General features: G+C 49.3%; 1 protein-coding gene across 5 annotated transcripts in view; it reads left to right on the forward strand.

The window, feature by feature from the left end:
• ATP9B (ATPase phospholipid transporting 9B (putative)) overlaps window positions 1-16,932 on the forward strand; it is a 248,910-nt gene that overhangs the window by 154,133 nt on the left and 77,845 nt on the right. For 4 of the 5 annotated variants that reach the window (XM_047828023.1, XM_047828019.1, XM_047828020.1 and 1 more), the window contains one exon: window positions 9,230-9,390. The exons of the other annotated variant lie outside the window; for it this stretch is intronic. In XM_047828023.1, the coding sequence (XP_047683979.1) occupies window positions 9,230-9,390 (161 nt within the window). The remainder of the gene's footprint in view (window positions 1-9,229; window positions 9,391-16,932) is intronic. 5 annotated transcript variants of the gene reach the window in all.

Here is a 16,932-nt window from a genome sequence, read left to right on the forward strand (position 1 = left end):
AATTCCATTTTTCTTGAAAACCCAGAGGCATGTAAGTCTTGAGAGCCACGGACTGACTCAGAGCTAGACCGGTGGCCACTGTCCACCAGTGTGTCCACGCCATTCTGCGTGGTCACCTGCGACTCACTGTGGGTCAGTAGCTGCTGACACTGACGTTGGGGGGGGGGTGGTGGTCACAGAACATGGACAGAACTGGTCCCCATGTGCGGGGCCGTGCCATTCCGAGATGTTTCGAGCTCTGGTCCCCGGTGTGCTACGGATCTCGCGGGTGCTGCCCTCGGTTGCAGATGGGGGCTGGCCTCTCATCGCCAGGGACTCCGTGAGCTCAGTGACACAGTGGTCCTGGTTGATTCCAGTAAATACTGTAGTCCCAGATCTTGTCAAGTCAGCTAATGACCCTTGATTTACAAGCACTATTGAGTGGTTTATGTAATGACAGTTGCTGGATGTGTGGAGATTGGGGTGGAGACCTTACCTGGTCCATAAGTGCCTACATATTGACACGATAAACTGAGAACCACGAGGGAGACAGTGACGCGGGACCGGACGCCATCGTGGCCTTCTTGGGACGTGGCGGCTGGCAGCACCGGGGGGCGTGGTGGCCTGCAGAGGGCCAGACGGGGAGCTAAACGGGACTCTGCCACTGGGGTTTCCTGCTAGTTGTCGTCCCCTCCATCCCACGACGTGTTGCTGGCAACTAGCAGCTCCGACTGCAGTCCCTAAGGAAGCCAGACCCCTGGAGTCACTGTTCTACGGGACACTGAACTAGTGCCAACGCCCTCCCTCCCGCGCAAAGCGTCGTATGCACATGCTCGCCGAGCGCCAAAGCAAGAGCTTACACGTAGCAGCTTAAAGTTGATCTCCGAGCAGGTTTCTGACTTTATTATGGAGACTCTTCTGCATCGTGACGTCTTACGAAAGAGGACCTAGGGTTGGAAATAAAGATTTCGTTACCAATTGATGACCTTATTTACTGATAGAAATATAACCGTTTCTTTGTTCAAAGTTGTGTAAGGAAAATAAGCAGGTGGAAAGGTGGTGCCCCTTAGCCCCCGTTCCATGCAATGTTTTAAACAAAGGAAAGCAAAGGGAGGGGAGGGGAGGGGAAGGACCAACAGGTCTCAGGGTGAAGCCCCCGGCAGGTGCCTTCCCCCGGCCCGCCTCGCGCCTCCTGTGGATTGCAGGGCCTCGCCGCGCCGGAGGGGGGGTGCTCTGGCCTGTGCCCTCCTCCACGTCCAGCTTTGCCCTGTTACCTGTGGTCCAGCGATCCCAAGCCACTCACAGGAATAATTCCTTCAACGCCTCATTTTCTGGATATCAGAAAGGTATCGCATAGACTTCTTTCAGCTCTTCCCCGAAGGGAAGCCGTCCTTGCGCTCGGGGATTTCAGGACGCGGTAGCGTGAGAAGCGTGGCTGTGTGCTTGACGGTCCCCTCGGCAAGTAGTAAGTAGGGCCGAGACTCGAGTAGAGTTCGGTAATGGCTCAGTAATGCAGCATTTTCCAGCCGATACCATTTTGTCAGTGATCTCTGAGTGAATAGGAGTGTATTTCCAGGGCATTTCTGAAATCCACAGGCACGGTGTTTAAAATAGAGGACCTGACACACTCAAGGGGCCCCGCACATGCACGTGCTCCCGACTGAGCAGCCGGCCGCCGTCTCTCCTGTGCCCACTGGGGGCCAGGCTGCGGCCTGAGGCGGGGGCTGCCTCCTGTCGGCCGCTCTCCCGAATCAGTGGTCTTCCCTTTCCTGCCGTGTCCGTTCAACTTTTAAGACTCTAATAAAAGCCTTTCTTGAAAAATTTAAGTACCATTAGAGTTATTATTAGAAAAATCTGGTTCTCATGTTGCTAGGGAACAAAGAACTCCCAAGAGCGTCAGGTCTTTAAAGTGTTGGAAGATGCGGGCCACGGCCCGTGTCCCTGGGCATGCTGGGTGTCCCTTGTACTGGTGACCGCGGGCCTGATCTGCTCTGGCTGCGGCCCTCTGGGCTTTGTTGTTTATTTAAAAAAAAAAAAAATTTTTTTTTAACGTTTATTCATTTTTGAGAGATAGAGACAGAGCATGAGTGGGGAAGGGGCAGAGACAGGGAGACAGAATCCGAAGCAGGCTTCAGGCTCCGAGCTGTCAGCAGAGAGCCCGATGCAGGGCTTGAAGTCAGGATCTGCGAGATCACGACCAGAGCTGAAGTCGGAGGCTCAACCGACCGAGCCACCCAGGCGCCCCCGGGCTTTGTTGTTTAAACACGGTGAGAGCATTACGAGACCCTAAACTCACGGCTATTGTGTTTTTAGATAGTAAGGATTTGAGACTAAGTTAATGCTATTTGTAAAATATCTGTTAAATATAAAATTACCCAAATCAACTGCTTCTTTAATTATATTGAAATCCAAATGCCTGAGCTCGAATTTCACTTACATGAACGATATTGAACGTTAAGGTTTCTGGTGTCAGTGGATAACTTAGGATATTGAAGTAATTATTTTAAATTGGTGAGTGGTCTTGGCAAAACCATGTAAAATTGATAGCTTCCTACTTGGTTAAGACGAAAATGAGGGTGCAGCGTCTTGAAACCATTAATGTCAGCCGTTGGCCATTGTTTCGTGTGTCAGTTTTGTTTATAGCCCTGCATTTTCAGAAGCCTTAGCGCTCTGGTACTGTGTTAGTCACCTGCAGTATTTTGGATGTCAGGGCTTTAAAAATGATCCCTTATATGACAGTATATTTCTTTTCAGGAGATTCCCCTGCAGTCCAGCATGGTGAAGTCTGTAAATTATGTCCTGAATTCTGCATGGCAAAAATAGATGTTTAAAGTAACTATTTTTATAAAACAACAACATATTAAATATACTGAATTGGTTGAATTAGAGATTGAGTTTCTGCATTAAAAAAAAAAAGGCTTTCAGGATTCAGAAAAAATAAGCATCAAACTTGAGCGCCCTCTGCTGGCTAAACTACAGAGTGCCGCACATTTTGCCGCCCCCCGCCCCCCCCCCCCCCGCCCCCCGCCCCCTGCAATGAAATACAAACAGGAAATAAGACAGCAGTGCACACGAATAGTATTCAGTGTCGCGTTGGGATGGCAGTGGTTTGTACATTTTAGTCTTCTTATGTCCCCACTCTTCAAATAAATTCTGTGGACCGTTGTAAAATAAAATGAGGAGTATGGTACGTTAGAAACTTACGGGGTTTCTTAATATTCAGCCCTGGATTTTAATGTAACTTGTGTACATCGAGTGCAAATTAAATTTCCAAGTAGTTTCCAGACTCTTTTTGCATGTTTACACATACTCATTTTTGTTTGTCTTTGATGTGTCACAGATTGTACGTAAGAGAGTGTTTTGAAATAATTTATTACCTTAAAAATTAAACATTTAGCCTGCCACTTATTTTTAAGGCACTGTGTTGATTTAAATTTGATGACTCCTGATAAATTGGTTATACCCGAATCAAGGTTCTAATATGACAGAGGAAGCCGATGGTACCGGACATGACCAGATTGTCCTGCGTGAACATAAAGGAAGCCTGCATTTTGCAGAAACAAATCTGAGATGTGTGCCCGTGTGTATACATATGTTCGTAGACAGTGTGCTGTGTTGTGGCATTTTTGTCAGTTATAAAAAGTATCCTGTCGAGTGGATACGTGCCATATAGGAAATGCTAAAGCCAGTATTGAAATTTCTCAGGCGATCTGCAAGGATCTTAGGAATAATTTCAGCTTTAACAACGTGCTTACTGTAGGCCGGCCGACAAGTGCTCTGACACTCTGCGTGGTCATCCCGAGTTTGTGCATGCCAGGCTTAGGTCGTGCCTCGAATCCCCTGTCTCTCGACGTCTCCCACGTCGACACGGGCACGGCTTCCCTGCTTGATGGGTAGCTGATCCTCACATCAGTACTTTGTTTTGTTTGTGTGAAAAATAGAACAACCTTATTTTCTTTGTAAACGTTAAGCATTCAACGAAAAACATCCCTGTCGTAACTATATAGTAAGCAAGGGGAAAAAAAACCACCTTAATTGCTGAGTGTCGAAGGGTCAGGCGGAATTTGTTGGTAGGTAAAAATGTAGGGTATGAAACACTGTCACGCAATAGACTTTAAACTGTTTGGTGTGTAAATACACGTTTCGGTTTTTAAAAATCAAGGGGCTGTACTGCAACGTTAAGAATCGCCGTACGGATGCTCATTTAGGGAGTTTCCACAGCACAGATGACTGAGCCAGCAGACTAACGCGGCTCGCGGGCACACTGCGTATTTCGCAGATCGCTGAGGCGCGAGCAGCGGTCGTTCAGACACGTCTGCAGAGCGCGGCCGACACCTACCACTCAGTAGTGGGTGTCAAAAGGTGAGTAAATAAGCAGACTGGAGAAAAAGAGCAAAAGGCTAAATAGCACCTCTTCTTAAAAACTAACGCTTTTGATTTAAACTCCAAAATGGAAAGCGTTACCGCTGTAAGGTTTGGAAGTTAGATTTAGTGGACGAGTTTCAGTTATTTGAAATGCATATTTCAGTGGTACAGATGAAGGTCTGAAAGTTACCCATTTTTTCCTTGTTTCTTAAGATTCTACTAAAAGTGGGAAGTGGAGGGCTGACTTGCTTCAAAGATATTTAAAAGGAATGTGCTTCGTACAGGGATTTCAGTTGGGTTACGGTGCAGCCCTGCTATCGGTTTTGTAGTCAGACTCCAGACTCTGAGTGATGAGGAACCTGATGGGCTGATCCGAGAGTAATTTGGCTGTTAAACGGCAAACGGCGCTAATCGCGTTGTGTTTCCCTGTAGGTAATCTTTCCCGTGCAAAGCCGTACTTCTGCCTGCGTAGAGTCCTCTTGAGCGAATTGACTCTCGGGCTGTTAGATCGGAGGCTTTTCTGCCTTTCAAAATATGATACGTGTGCAGCGATAACATCGGACAATTAAAATAACATTTAGCGTCTTGCAAGAGTTTAAGTTAGCTTTTTGGTATTTCACATCCTCCTGTTTTGCTATTCTGAAACACTTCTCTGTGACGAGTTAAATGTGAGCTTTAGAAGACTGGTAAAGGTATGTTGAGGTTCACGTCATGCCGATCTGGGGGTGATACCGTACGGTCGTGCGCTGTGGCACGGGTGCCTTTTGTTTTGCCCCTTAGCCAAGTTAGAACACGAGACCTCTGTTCCAGTTTGGGGTGTGCACTGACGTCTTAGGGACTGAGGGCCACACTGCGGGGTTTTACTTTGGGATGGACGGGACGGCGCCGTGTCCCAGAGATGAGGCGGGTTCTCGTTCGTCCACGCGCCCGTTTAAGAAAACCTGACTGATCTTTTCTTGATTAAGCGGAAGAATACCGTATTTACCCTTTATTGTTGGTATAAACCATTATTTTACTGAGAACCATTAGCTATTTAAAACTTGGTACATAAATTAAAGAGGAGCTAAATGGATTTGTGATCGTTGCCATTAGTAGCATTTTAGATTATACAGGCAATTATTGTGTTCATTATCCTAGAACAGCCCCTTTGCAGAACCATTGTGGTGTCTTAGACATTATGCACAAATTTTCCCTTGGAGATTAAAATTTCCAGTAGCGTATTTAATTTTGTTATCACAGTTGTTTCAAATAAAACAAATATTATGACAAGTAGAAGAAAATTTGCTTTACTAATATAGGAAATTACAATAAATGTTGAGAATTGCTTGCTAGTGTACTTAATTTACCTTTTCTTACACAGTCAAAATTACTTCGAGGGATTAATAACATATTTTGTGAGTTGAAAGGTTTTGCAGTTAGAGCAAAAGGCATTTGGTTCAGGTGTTCCCAGAAGTTTTCTAAAGAAGGAAGAGATTCACATCACAGCTGAAGCCACGGTCTTCTTTGTAAAAGCTGTAAGTTTACAAGTTAACGAGTTCTTATACTGAATAGTTTTTCAGAGTCCAGATTGCATTTTAGGTGAGTTGAAGAAACTTTTAAGTCTGTTTTAGAGAAATGAGTATAGAGATACTAGCTATTAGCCAGAAGTGCACCCGTGAGAAGCTAATTGTCGAAATACATCTTTTCTTTGCCCTGTGTTGTGTTAGCACCGACACAGGAAAATTCTGACCGCACTGTTCGCTAGAGCTCGGCCGGAGTGATTTTCCAGGGAGAAAAGTCAGAGCTCCAGGCTTCCTGCCAGAATGCAGGGCGCAGCCCGTTAGGGGACGGGGACGGTTGTCGTTACCCCGCACACAGGGAGGCTTGCGACGGTGAGGCTGTCCTTTCTGCTGGACGGTGCAGGAAGAGCTGCGGGCCGCGGGGGGGGGGAGGGCGGCCAAGCTGCTGGTGCCCACGGCGGGTCTGCCGGTCGGTGTGCAGGGGCCGCGTCAGCTCCCGTCCTGTATGTGGCCCTTTGCAAAGGAAGCTTTGTGTTCGTTTCTGTTTTCCAGTCTTTCACCGCTGTGGTGCAGGGAAAGTGGGAGGTGGTGGTTATGCATTTTGCGAGACAGTGATTCTTTATTTTATTACGAAAAAAAGACCAACTCTGGAAGGCCCGATTAAATCATCCCTTTCACTTTTTAATGGGATTTGGATGAATAGAGTAAAATGTGCACTTTGCGTTCATTGATAGCATCTTTAGGCTGAGGTAATTGAGCCTTCCTTCCCTGACTGAATGAGTAATGACTTCATCTGACCCTCAGCGAGGCCTGACACTTAGGCCTCCTTTGTCACAGCACAAGGAGCTGCGCTTTGAAACATGCTCTACTTCCTCGGCTTAATTTTTCTTCATTTTAATCCCAAAACCTATTTTTCTCAATAATTCAAGCATAAACTATGGAGTAGTTGCAGTGGCGGAAACGGCAAGATATTTGTCCACGTCATGCTGCTTTTTAAGTGCGGCTGATAAATCAGGAGCCGTGGTCTGGAGCTGCCTGCCCCTCGGGGGAAGCCCGGCCCTCGCACAGGGCAGCCCTCCCGGAAGTTTCCGGAACCTGGTCAGGGTTCCTCCGCAGCCCCGCCTGGGCCGGGGGGGGGGGAGGCTGTGTTGCGCGGCTGCAGGCGGAGGCCGGGTGTGGACCCCGTGTCCCGCGCGGCCCCTTGGCCCGAAGGCCACCTTGTGCAGAACGGGAAGGCTGGCCGCAGAAGGGCCCCCCGCCTGTGGCCGCGGGAAAACCAGGAAAACCGGAGTGCGTGCTGGGGGCCCAGCTGGGTTTGCTTTGAAGTTCCTTAGTTAGGAGGCAGGATGTGCCTGAACAGACCAGACCACCTTCCAACCGGTCTGGGCCTTTCTTCCCAGGGGCCTGGACCACAGGTGTCAGCCAGGGGGGCGGGGCCGCAGGGGGCGGGGACCCCAGGGGTCGGCGAGAGGGGCGGGGCTCTCAGAAAGTGAGCCTGCGGGGCGGGGCCTGTCACAGGCCGCGGGGGGGGGGGGGGGGGGGGGGGGCACAGACCCTGCGGTGTCTTGGTGGGTGTGCGGGTGGAACCCAAGCTCTAGAACGAAGTCAGTCGTTACTTCTGGGTCCGTGTCGTTCCCGTGTTTCTAGGCTGTTCTTAAAGGCGGTGAGTATCTGTACACACACTGGGTTGGAGGGGAAGACTTGCAATTTTGTATGGCTGGTGGCTCGTCTTCGCTTTCCTACCAGGCTGGCTGTTTCTTCCAGGTAGAGTCTCGTGGTTGACTCGGTTTTCGTAACCTTACCCTGTAGGTAGGAGTAGAAGGCAGGAGACACGAACATGTATTTATTCAGTGAGCGAATTTTTTGTAGCCACGCGTCACTGGATTTCCTGACAACGTTTTGTGTTTTCTTCCTAACTGCATGTTCTGATGTTCTCCTGCAAGTGTGTGGCAAATGTTAATCAAAACCAGATGCGAACTAAATTCATGAGACGTGGGGAAAGCTAACCTTTTATTGGCCACAGTTAGGGATTTTCAAAAATAAACTAAGTTACTAATTAGCTCAAACTAAAAACTCTTTAGTTTGAGAATTACGGTACCCCATGTATTTTATCAAAGTTACGGCAGTCACTTTCTTTTTCTTTAAATCACCCTCGCTCAAAACTTGTGCAGATTCGGGGGAAACTCCCGTGATGGAGACCCAGTCTGCTGTCGGCATCCTGGGCGCCGGGAGCAGGCAGTGTGCTGACCGCGTGCCAGCTGCGGCCTGACAGTCACCGGGGGTGACAGGGAGCTTCCCCGGGCCCGCAGGGAGTCCACCTCGTCTGGTTGGCAGGCGGGGAGCGCCGGCGGGGAGCGGAGGAGAGCGAGGGCCGCACGGTTAGGAAGCAGGGATCCGGTGGAAGGGTCTCCTAGCGCCAGTAACGAGGACAAGAATGTGCGTGAGGGCTCGCCCCGGGCCCGGAGCTGCGCTCCGTCTCATTTAGCCCCGAGTCTCGTGACGAAGGCGCCTTTGCAGCCTCGCTTTACAGAGCAGAAAACGGCACTCAATTCTCCCAGGGTTATACCGCCAGCGTCCAAACTGGCCTGCCTTTCGATTCCTGAGGAGAAGTAGTTGCTCTGCGGCCCCCCTTCTGCCCCTGTAGCCCGGAAGCCTTTTTGCAGAGCCCGAGACCCCACCCTGTGTCCCCCCACACCCTGCACTGCGCTGTGGTCCTGCAAGCCGGTGACTTCGCAGGAGCTCGAAATCCCAGCTGCGCACGTCTGAGTTGAGGAGCGAACGCCGCTTCTCGCCATTGCCACGATCCCGCACGGGACGCAGCCAGAGAGGAGCTCGTTCCCAGGGGACGTGACCTCCCCTCATGTTTTGCTCAGCGAGGCCGCGGTCCACAGAGTGACTCCCGATACCTTATTGGGAGAACGTAAAGCGTAGGGTCGGTGTAAATTTAAAAAGGAATCTGTTCAGGCCAACTGCCCTGTTGCTTTTCTGCTTAGTGGAGACAGGCTCCTGGCAGCGAGGGTCGGCAGAGGCCGTCCTTTTCTGGGGCACTCCGTCGGAATGAGATCCCGCGTCCCGGCCCACCGGAGCCGGCTGTCGGAACGCCTCGATCTCGGGAAGGATTGCAGTGTTTTGTGGTTGGCTACCCTGGAGTCGTGTTTTCTCAGTGGAACCTTTCTGCAGACGCTCTGGGGATCGCGACTCCTTTTCAGAAATTCTGCTTAAATCTCTGAAGAGGCTTTTCAGGAGAAAAGTAAAGTTAATACCTTTTTGTATTTCGTTAGGGGTAAGGTCAGTACAAGAGGAGCCTTAGTCATCACTATTGTGCATTCAAATTTGCAATATTAGATGCTTCATGGTTATGCCTAAATTTTGTGCTTTTCTTCCAGGTTGGTTTGTTGGACCTTGAACTCAACCAGCTGACCAAAGCGCTGTTTGCGGCTTTAGTTGCCCTGTCGGTTGTTATGGTAACCTTACAAGGATTTGTTGGCCCGTGGTACCGCAGCCTGTTTCGGTTCCTCCTCCTCTTTTCCTACATCATTCCCATAAGGTGGGTTTGAGAACTGAGATAAAACAAACGTCTAGTCTCACTGAGTATGATTTCATCGAAAGTTCTCTTTCTCGGTATGAAAGAAGTTTGTCCACACAAAGCTGAACAGGAGCCAGGACTCACTATTATCTTGAGAAGAGATTCCGTAGAAGATGCTACTTGGAGGGGCAGAGTTGTTATTCTTTGATTAGTCTAGAAATCTGACCCTTTTCCATACATGAATGTGTTGATAATATAATATTGAAGAATTGGGAGATGTTTCTCGGACTGGTTTTGTTTACTGCCAGTAGACTTACTTCCAGTGCCCTTGGATTGGATTTGTGTGCCTCACTGACTTTATGTTTCAGAAACCACCTGATGTATCTGTCAAGTGAGACAAAGTATTGAGTAAGACAGTCTTTTAATGCGAACAGTGTTTCAAAACGGTAACCCTTGTAACATAAGCTTGGGATATAAATAGTTATTGTGAGGTGTCTGTTTAGTTTCAAGACTAATCTTTACCGTATAAATGTGTATTTCCCCAAAGTACATTTTAAAATGTATTTTAAAAATACATAGTACACATGAATGAACATTTTTATGTGAGTGAGCAATTAAAACCTGATAAATCGTGCATGAAGCATGAAGCTAGAGTAACCATTTTCTGTAACAGAACAGAGGAAAACAGTATAGAGGGCGCGGGGAGGTAAGCATTTGGAAGAGGAAGGCGCACATGTCTTTATAGACCAGCTTTCTCCAAAAGGTGGTCCAAGGGTGACGTCTCTGTCACTTACGTCCCGAGAGTGGGGCCGTGGCGTGCTCTCGGCTGTTCCTGCCGGGGCCAGAATTCCGGCTGCCGTAGACCCTCACCCCTGGCGCCTCGGCATCGTAGCTGACGGGGCCAGCCCGCCTTCCCGGCCCCGCACGCCCCCCTCCACCACACGCCAGCGCGGCCCTCTGCGAACCCTCCGAGGGGTTCCTCGTGTGCCCGCAGGCCGCCTGGGGTTCCGTCCGCCTGCTGCGGTAACGCTTGCGTCTCCACCGGTCGCGGAGCCCCTTCCTGCCCGGTTTCTGATTCTGCGTGCTCACCGTGCTCCGTGGGGCGAGGGGCCTCGCTTGGCCCCGTGCCTGGCACAGCGCATGGCGTGTGCTGGGGCCTCGCACGCTTATGGAGCCACCTGGCACAGAGCCCTTCCCGCTCTCAGAGCGGCAGGCGTGCGCAGGGCCCATCCGGCTGTCACGCGGCATCGTCGTCACCACGTAGACACGTACCGAGTGCCCACAGTGGGCTCCGGTGACAGAGAGGTCACGTGTGTCCCCAGAGCCCCCCCGGGGAAGTGGTACTTGTAAGAGTCCTACGGAAGCGACCTGCTCAGGTGCGGTGGTCCTGGCTCGGTCCGGGCTGTCCATCCCTCATACCCAGTGCCCGCCCGGCCAGCCGCCGCGCTCCCCCACAGCCAGCCCCGCGCTGCGCCGTGCGCGTCGCCCGGTGTCACATGGGGCCTGGGGGCGGTAGAGGGCCGACGTTCGCGGGACCCGGCAGCGAGCACTCGGCTCAGCGGCCGTGTGGTTGCTTGTGCGCCGCCCCGCCAGGGCCCGTGCCGCGCTCGGCACTCAGGGTGCCCTCCGAGCGAGTCCGCGGGGAGAACGGCTCCGAGGGGAAAGCCTCCGCTGCGAGTGGTTGTCGTCTAGTCCCGTCTGCGCTGCTACTCGTGACGCAGAGCGCTCTGCCCCACGCGGTGAGCGGGGCCCTGCTTTGCTCAGGGGAGCGCTGAAGCCCCTCCCCTTTCTCCGCACCCCCGTCGGCGGGGCACCCGTTTCTGTGGGTTTGGTCTGCGGACTTAGCCCGACTGGGGTGCCCCCGGGGTCAAGGACCTTGATGTCCTCTCTGCTTTGGACTAGCATCTCGGCTCTCCGCGTGGACTTCCCGCCTCTCATCCGGGGCTTGCAAGGAAGGGTTCCTGGCGCGCAGGGCATGTGAGTGAGCCTGCAAGTCCCCGTGGGAAGCAAGGCCCCGCGTGCCGAGCACATCACACAGCCCACTGGGCACCGGGAGCACTCAGCGCTGGAGGGTCCGAGCTCGGGGGCCCCACTCCCCAGCGGGAGCCCCCAGCCCTGTGCGAGCCCCGTGGCTGGCAGGAGCCCCGCCGTCTGGTGTGAACCCCGCTGCCCGGCAAGAGCCCCCCACCCCCCCCCCACCCCCCCTCCTGCTCAGGCTGGGTGCGCCGTGACTGGCCCGCACGTGTCAGCCGCCTGGCGCGGTCCCCTGCCTCCCTCCTTCGGCTGCCTCGTCCTCGCCTCTCCACTGAGCAAACGCGTCTTTTCTCAGCAGTTCCCGTGTTTTTCATTCTGTGCGTTTATTTGCTTTCGCTAATAATCATGTCTCTGTGTTGCTTCTGTCGGTTCTAAGATGTGAGTATGACGTACGTGGAGATTGCTTCTGCTGCGCGGCACCCGGCCTGCCGGGGACCCTGTGCTCTGTTCTGGGACGCTTCTCTATGGGAGTGCTGCGATCCCCTCAGCACTGTGCATGTTTTTATCGTAGCAAAATGTTTTTTTCTTTCTTCAGTATAATTACACTACAAAGAAACTTGGCGTTTTAACTTTTACCAAAGTCGCAGGAAAAATGAATTATAGTTACGAAATAGAATATATTGTGAGCATTTTTAACGTATTTGTTTATAACACTTTTATGCACTTTTATTTGTACGTCCAGGACACTGATATAGGGAATTCCTGTTTACATTTGATTCAGCCAAGTTTATTTTCCTTTTGCAAAGTTCCCATAAAATAGGGATAATAATATATTTTAGTATTTACTAAGTATGGTTTTCAATTTAATAAAGGATAGATCAAAAAATTTTTTTATGTTGAAAAGTGCACAGTTTTCGAAAGTAAAGTGCTTTTTCCTCTGTTGACCTAACACGTTTTTAAAAAGTTTTTATTTATTTATTTATTTTTTATTTCTTTTATTTTATTTTAATTTTTATTTATCGAGTGCACGCACATGAGTGGAGGAGGGGCAGAGAGAGAGAGAGAGAGAGAGAGAGAGAGAGAGAGAGAGGGAGAGAATCCCAAGCAGGCTCCATGTTGTCAGCACCGAGCCCAAGGCAGGGCTCCAGCTCACGAACCAGGAGATCATGACCTGAGCCAAAATCAAGTTGGACGCTTAACCCACTGAGCCACCGAGACGGCCTGACCTAACATACTTTTGTAACAGAAGTGTAGCTGACACACAATGTTACATTAGCTTCAGGCGCACAGCATAGTGACTGGCCAAGTGTGTGCCTTAGAAAATGCTCCCCGCAAGAAGGAGTCGTCGGCTATGTTCCCTGTGCCGTGTTTGTTTTATGAGTGGAGGTTTGTTCCTGCCAGTGCCCTTCATCTCTGTCACTCTTCCGCACCCCCTTCCCTGTGGCCACCAACCGTTCTCTGTCTCTGTGAGTCTGTTTCTGGTTTGTTTTCTTCAGATGCTTTTTACACATTTCACAAAGTTAGGCTGTCTCACAGAGATTGTTCTTTACGGGACAAAATAGTTTTGAGTCACCTGATAGCACTTACTTAGTCTTTCAAGGACAGTGTTGCGGGATTTAACTCCCGGAACTGGAACGGATGTATGTTCCCCGATTGTGCTGCTCGGAGCTTGCTCCAGCTGTTCCGTCAGGCACGTGTGTGGCCGCCCGTCAGGCATGTGCAGGAGCTGGTGTGTTCAGCCAGTCTGCGGTCCGCACGCTTCAGAGCGCCGTGTCCCCTTCTAGCTGGTGGTCCGGAAGACTGTGCAATCGGGGCTGAGTCGCGGGAGGCGCGCGTGGGCAGCAGAGGCAAAGCCGCACCTGACAGTGAGAATGTTCCCGCGGCGGAACACGTAGGAACCGTCTGTCCGAAGTCCTGCGCTTGGCGGGGTGTGCCTGGCTTGGGAGGCAGACTTTTCCTCTCCCTTCCCGTGGCCCGTGGATGCCCCCGCTCCCGTTCTGCCCGCGGCTGCCTGGGGGAGCGAGCGCCCCGTGCCCTGCTCAGACCCCTGCTCGCTGCACACAGTGAGAACGCAGTTTCAAAACGTCCACTGGCACAGGTACAAAGTTTGCTTCAGAACTTAGAAATTAACTTGCTTAACGTCTCAGTGGGGCCTCCTTTTCCATTTAGCATGCTTGGGGGATGCCTGGGCAAAAGGGTGTTTCCAACCTAGGAAAGCACGCAATGGTTGGGGAGATTTGCAGCGTGTCCAGATTGCAAAAGAGGCTAATGTGAGAAAATTCAAGGTTTGGAAAGCAGATACAGAAAAGAAGGCCCAGGATGTGGCTGTACAGCTTTTTGCCGAAGAGGTTACGTATGTGACTCATGGACCCACTCAGCCATCTCAGCAAGAGAGCCTGGAGTGGACGGGGTGATCCAGGAAAGGTCTGTGCGGGAGCCTCTTGTCTAGTGGCGTGGTCCCCCCGTGACACACACAGGAGACCCACAAAGGTTTTGAGAACCTCTCATCAGCGGAAATGCCGTCAGCTTGCACTGGAAGGAACAGACATGGAACGAAATGAGAGCAGCCTGTTGACTCCCGAAATCCTGCGGGCAGGAGATGGGCTGGTGGAGCCCCCGGCCACAAGCATGTGCTGCCCTTCAGGAAAAAGGAAGAGTCACGAGGCCACAGGCCTGGGCCGTGTGGAGTCCTGGCACCGCGGGCCAGAGGGTAGGACGTCCAGTCTCAGAAGATCATTCCCCGTCCTTGTAACAGGACAGAGTCGGGGCCTGCGTGGTTGTGCCTGTGTTCCGGGCATTCTCGCCAGTTCTGGTTTGCTGATAATCTTTTTTGGTCCGTAGCTGGAAGTTTTACTCACCTGGCAGTGAAATCATCGGGGGAAGAAAACCTGTAAGTTTTACGGAGCCAAATTGAGAAATCTTTTTTGCTGTTGGTTATTACCCTGGGCAGGGTGTTCAGGAAGCGCTTCTGTACATTGGACGATGGCGCTGTCCTCCAGTGCTAACTTCTGAAAGGTTAACAGGGTCGGCCATGACCACGGGAAGCGGCAGGTTCTCTGAGTGCCAAATAGGGTTTTCACGTAGAATTGTTTTCCATCCCAGTGGGCTCAGTGCCCCTTGTGGAAGAGACTGTCCCCCAGTGAGCCAGGGCACCTCTGTCCTACACCGGGTGCTCAGACAGGCCTGGCCGGTTTGGGGTCTTCTGTTCTGTTCCCTTGGTGGGCATGTCTATTCCTGACCACCTAACAAACTGTCTAAATACTGGCTTTGTAATAAGCCAGTATTTCAGAGACCAGGGCCCTCCTTGTGTCCGTTCAGAGTGCCTTTGCCCACATTGGCCGTTTGCGTTCAGTGTTAAATTTTCCAAACCATAAATCTGGCCTATCTGTTTTTTAGGTCTTCTCCAGTACGTTGAAGTCTAAAAAATGTCTTCACAGAAATCCTGCATAACTTTTGTTAGAGCTGTTCTTAGATACTTGATATTTTTTGCTGTTGTAAATACTGTGGTTTTTGAAAGTGCTGTTTCTTATGTATCTGTAACTGGTTTGGAGAAATAAAATTGACTTTTATAAAATGATTGAACCCATCAAGTTTGGTAAAACCTTATTGGTTTTAATTATTAATCTGGAGTCTCTTGAATTTTCTCTGTAGGTAAGTGTATTGGCAGCAAATAACGAGAGCGTTGAGCTTTGTTTCTTTGGATCCCTTGCACATTTGCTTCTTTTCCCTGTCACTGTGTCCGATTCCTGGTATCTCGTTACGCGGGAGTGCTGAGAACAGACATTGTTTTTGTCTCTGATGTGAAGGGCGGAACGTTCAGATTTCATCATTAAGCATACTATGTTTTACAGAGGGCCCATTTTATACTAAGAAAGTTTTTCCTATTCCTATTATGCTAAAAATTGTTATAAAATTATGAATATATAGGCTTTTGGGTGGCTCAGTTGGTTGAGCATTCACCTTTGGCCTAGGTCATGATCTCATGGTTTGTGAGTTCAAGCCCTGCGTCGGGCTCTGTGCTGTCAGTTCGGAGCCTGGAGCCTGCTTCGGATTCTGTGTCTCCCTCTCTCTCTGTCCCTCCCCTGCTCACACGCATGCTCTCTCTCTGAAAAATAATAATCATTAAAAAAAAAATTTTAAATAAAATTGTGGGGGCACCTGGGTGGCTCAGGAGGTTAAGCCTCCGACTTAGCCCAGGTCATGATCTCACAGTCCGTGAGTTCGAGCCCCGCATCGGGCTCTGTGCTGACCGCTCAGAGCCTGGAGCCTGTTTCGGGTTCTGTGACTCCTTCTCTGTCTGCCCCTCCGCCTCTCATGCTCTGTCTCTCTGTCTCTCTCTCAAAAATAAATAAACATTAAAAAGAAAAACATTTTAAAAAATAAGATTGTGAATATCGTTTTTGTAATACTGCTACTAAATCTGTTGAGGGGATTTTTTATTTTTAAGTTTTTCTGTAATATTTTAATATGAAAAATTATACTGATTGACTTTCTAATATGATACCTACCTTATGTTCTTCCGGTAAAAGATGCATCTTAATCGTGGTATAATATTCTTTTGTGTGTTACCAGATTCCATTGTTTGTATTTTTGTGAAGTTTTTGCGTTGATTCCCATGAGTGACGATGCTGTTACTGGTTTTCTCGTATCATTTTTCTGGTGTTCGGTGTCCAGGCTGTGCCGGTCTCACAAAATACATGGCCAAGTTTTCTTTCCTCTTCTTGTCTCTAAAATATTTTCTCTAAAATGATACTTATTTATTCCTTGGGCATTTACACGTCAGGGAGGCCTGAACTTTTTACTGCAAAAAAGATGTTTGACAGACTTGATTTCTTTAATAGTTTTAAATATATTTATTGAATAGTTACAGTCTAAATAATTAACTTTAAAGTTAAAATTGATTTCAAGTTTTTAATTTCTTCTTCAGTTTTGCAGTTAATGGTTTTCAGGAAATGTGTCACCTGTACCTGTATTCAAATTTATTCCTAAAACTTGTCCATAATATTTTCCTGTTATTTCAAATGGATGGGATCTGTGGTATTTATTCTTCACTTGTGATACTTGTTTCTCTTTTCTGTTTTTCTTGATCGGTCTTTCAGTGGGTGTATCAGCTTTAGGAGTCTTTTGGACGAGGCTTCTCTAGGCTTGATTCTCTGTGACATATAGTATTTCTCTAACTTATTAATGTTACCTTCTTTCCTTCTGCCTTCTGTGGTTTGTATTATTCTTGCTTCTTGATATAGATGCTTAATTTACTAGTTTTCAGCTCCCCCTCCCCCCTTTTTGAATGTACGTCATTGAGGCTATAAATGTTCACAGAGATACTGCTTTGGCTGATTCCCATACGTTTTCATACGTAATATTTTTGTTATTTTCAGGTACAGAATATTTTTTAATTTCCACTGATTTCTTCTTTGACCCATGGTTATTACAAAGTCATTTCTTAATTTACCAGCATGTTTGAATTTTCTAATTATTGTCTGCATCTGTATTTAGTTTGTGTTGTCGTTAGAGAACGTATCTTCTGTTATTTCAGATGTGTGACATTTGCAGAGTTGAGGTGCAGGGCCAAGTGTCTCGTTGATTTCC

Source organism: Prionailurus viverrinus, chromosome D3, assembly GCF_022837055.1.
Source record: "Prionailurus viverrinus isolate Anna chromosome D3, UM_Priviv_1.0, whole genome shotgun sequence".
NCBI classification, from domain to species: Eukaryota; Metazoa; Chordata; class Mammalia; order Carnivora; family Felidae; genus Prionailurus; species Prionailurus viverrinus.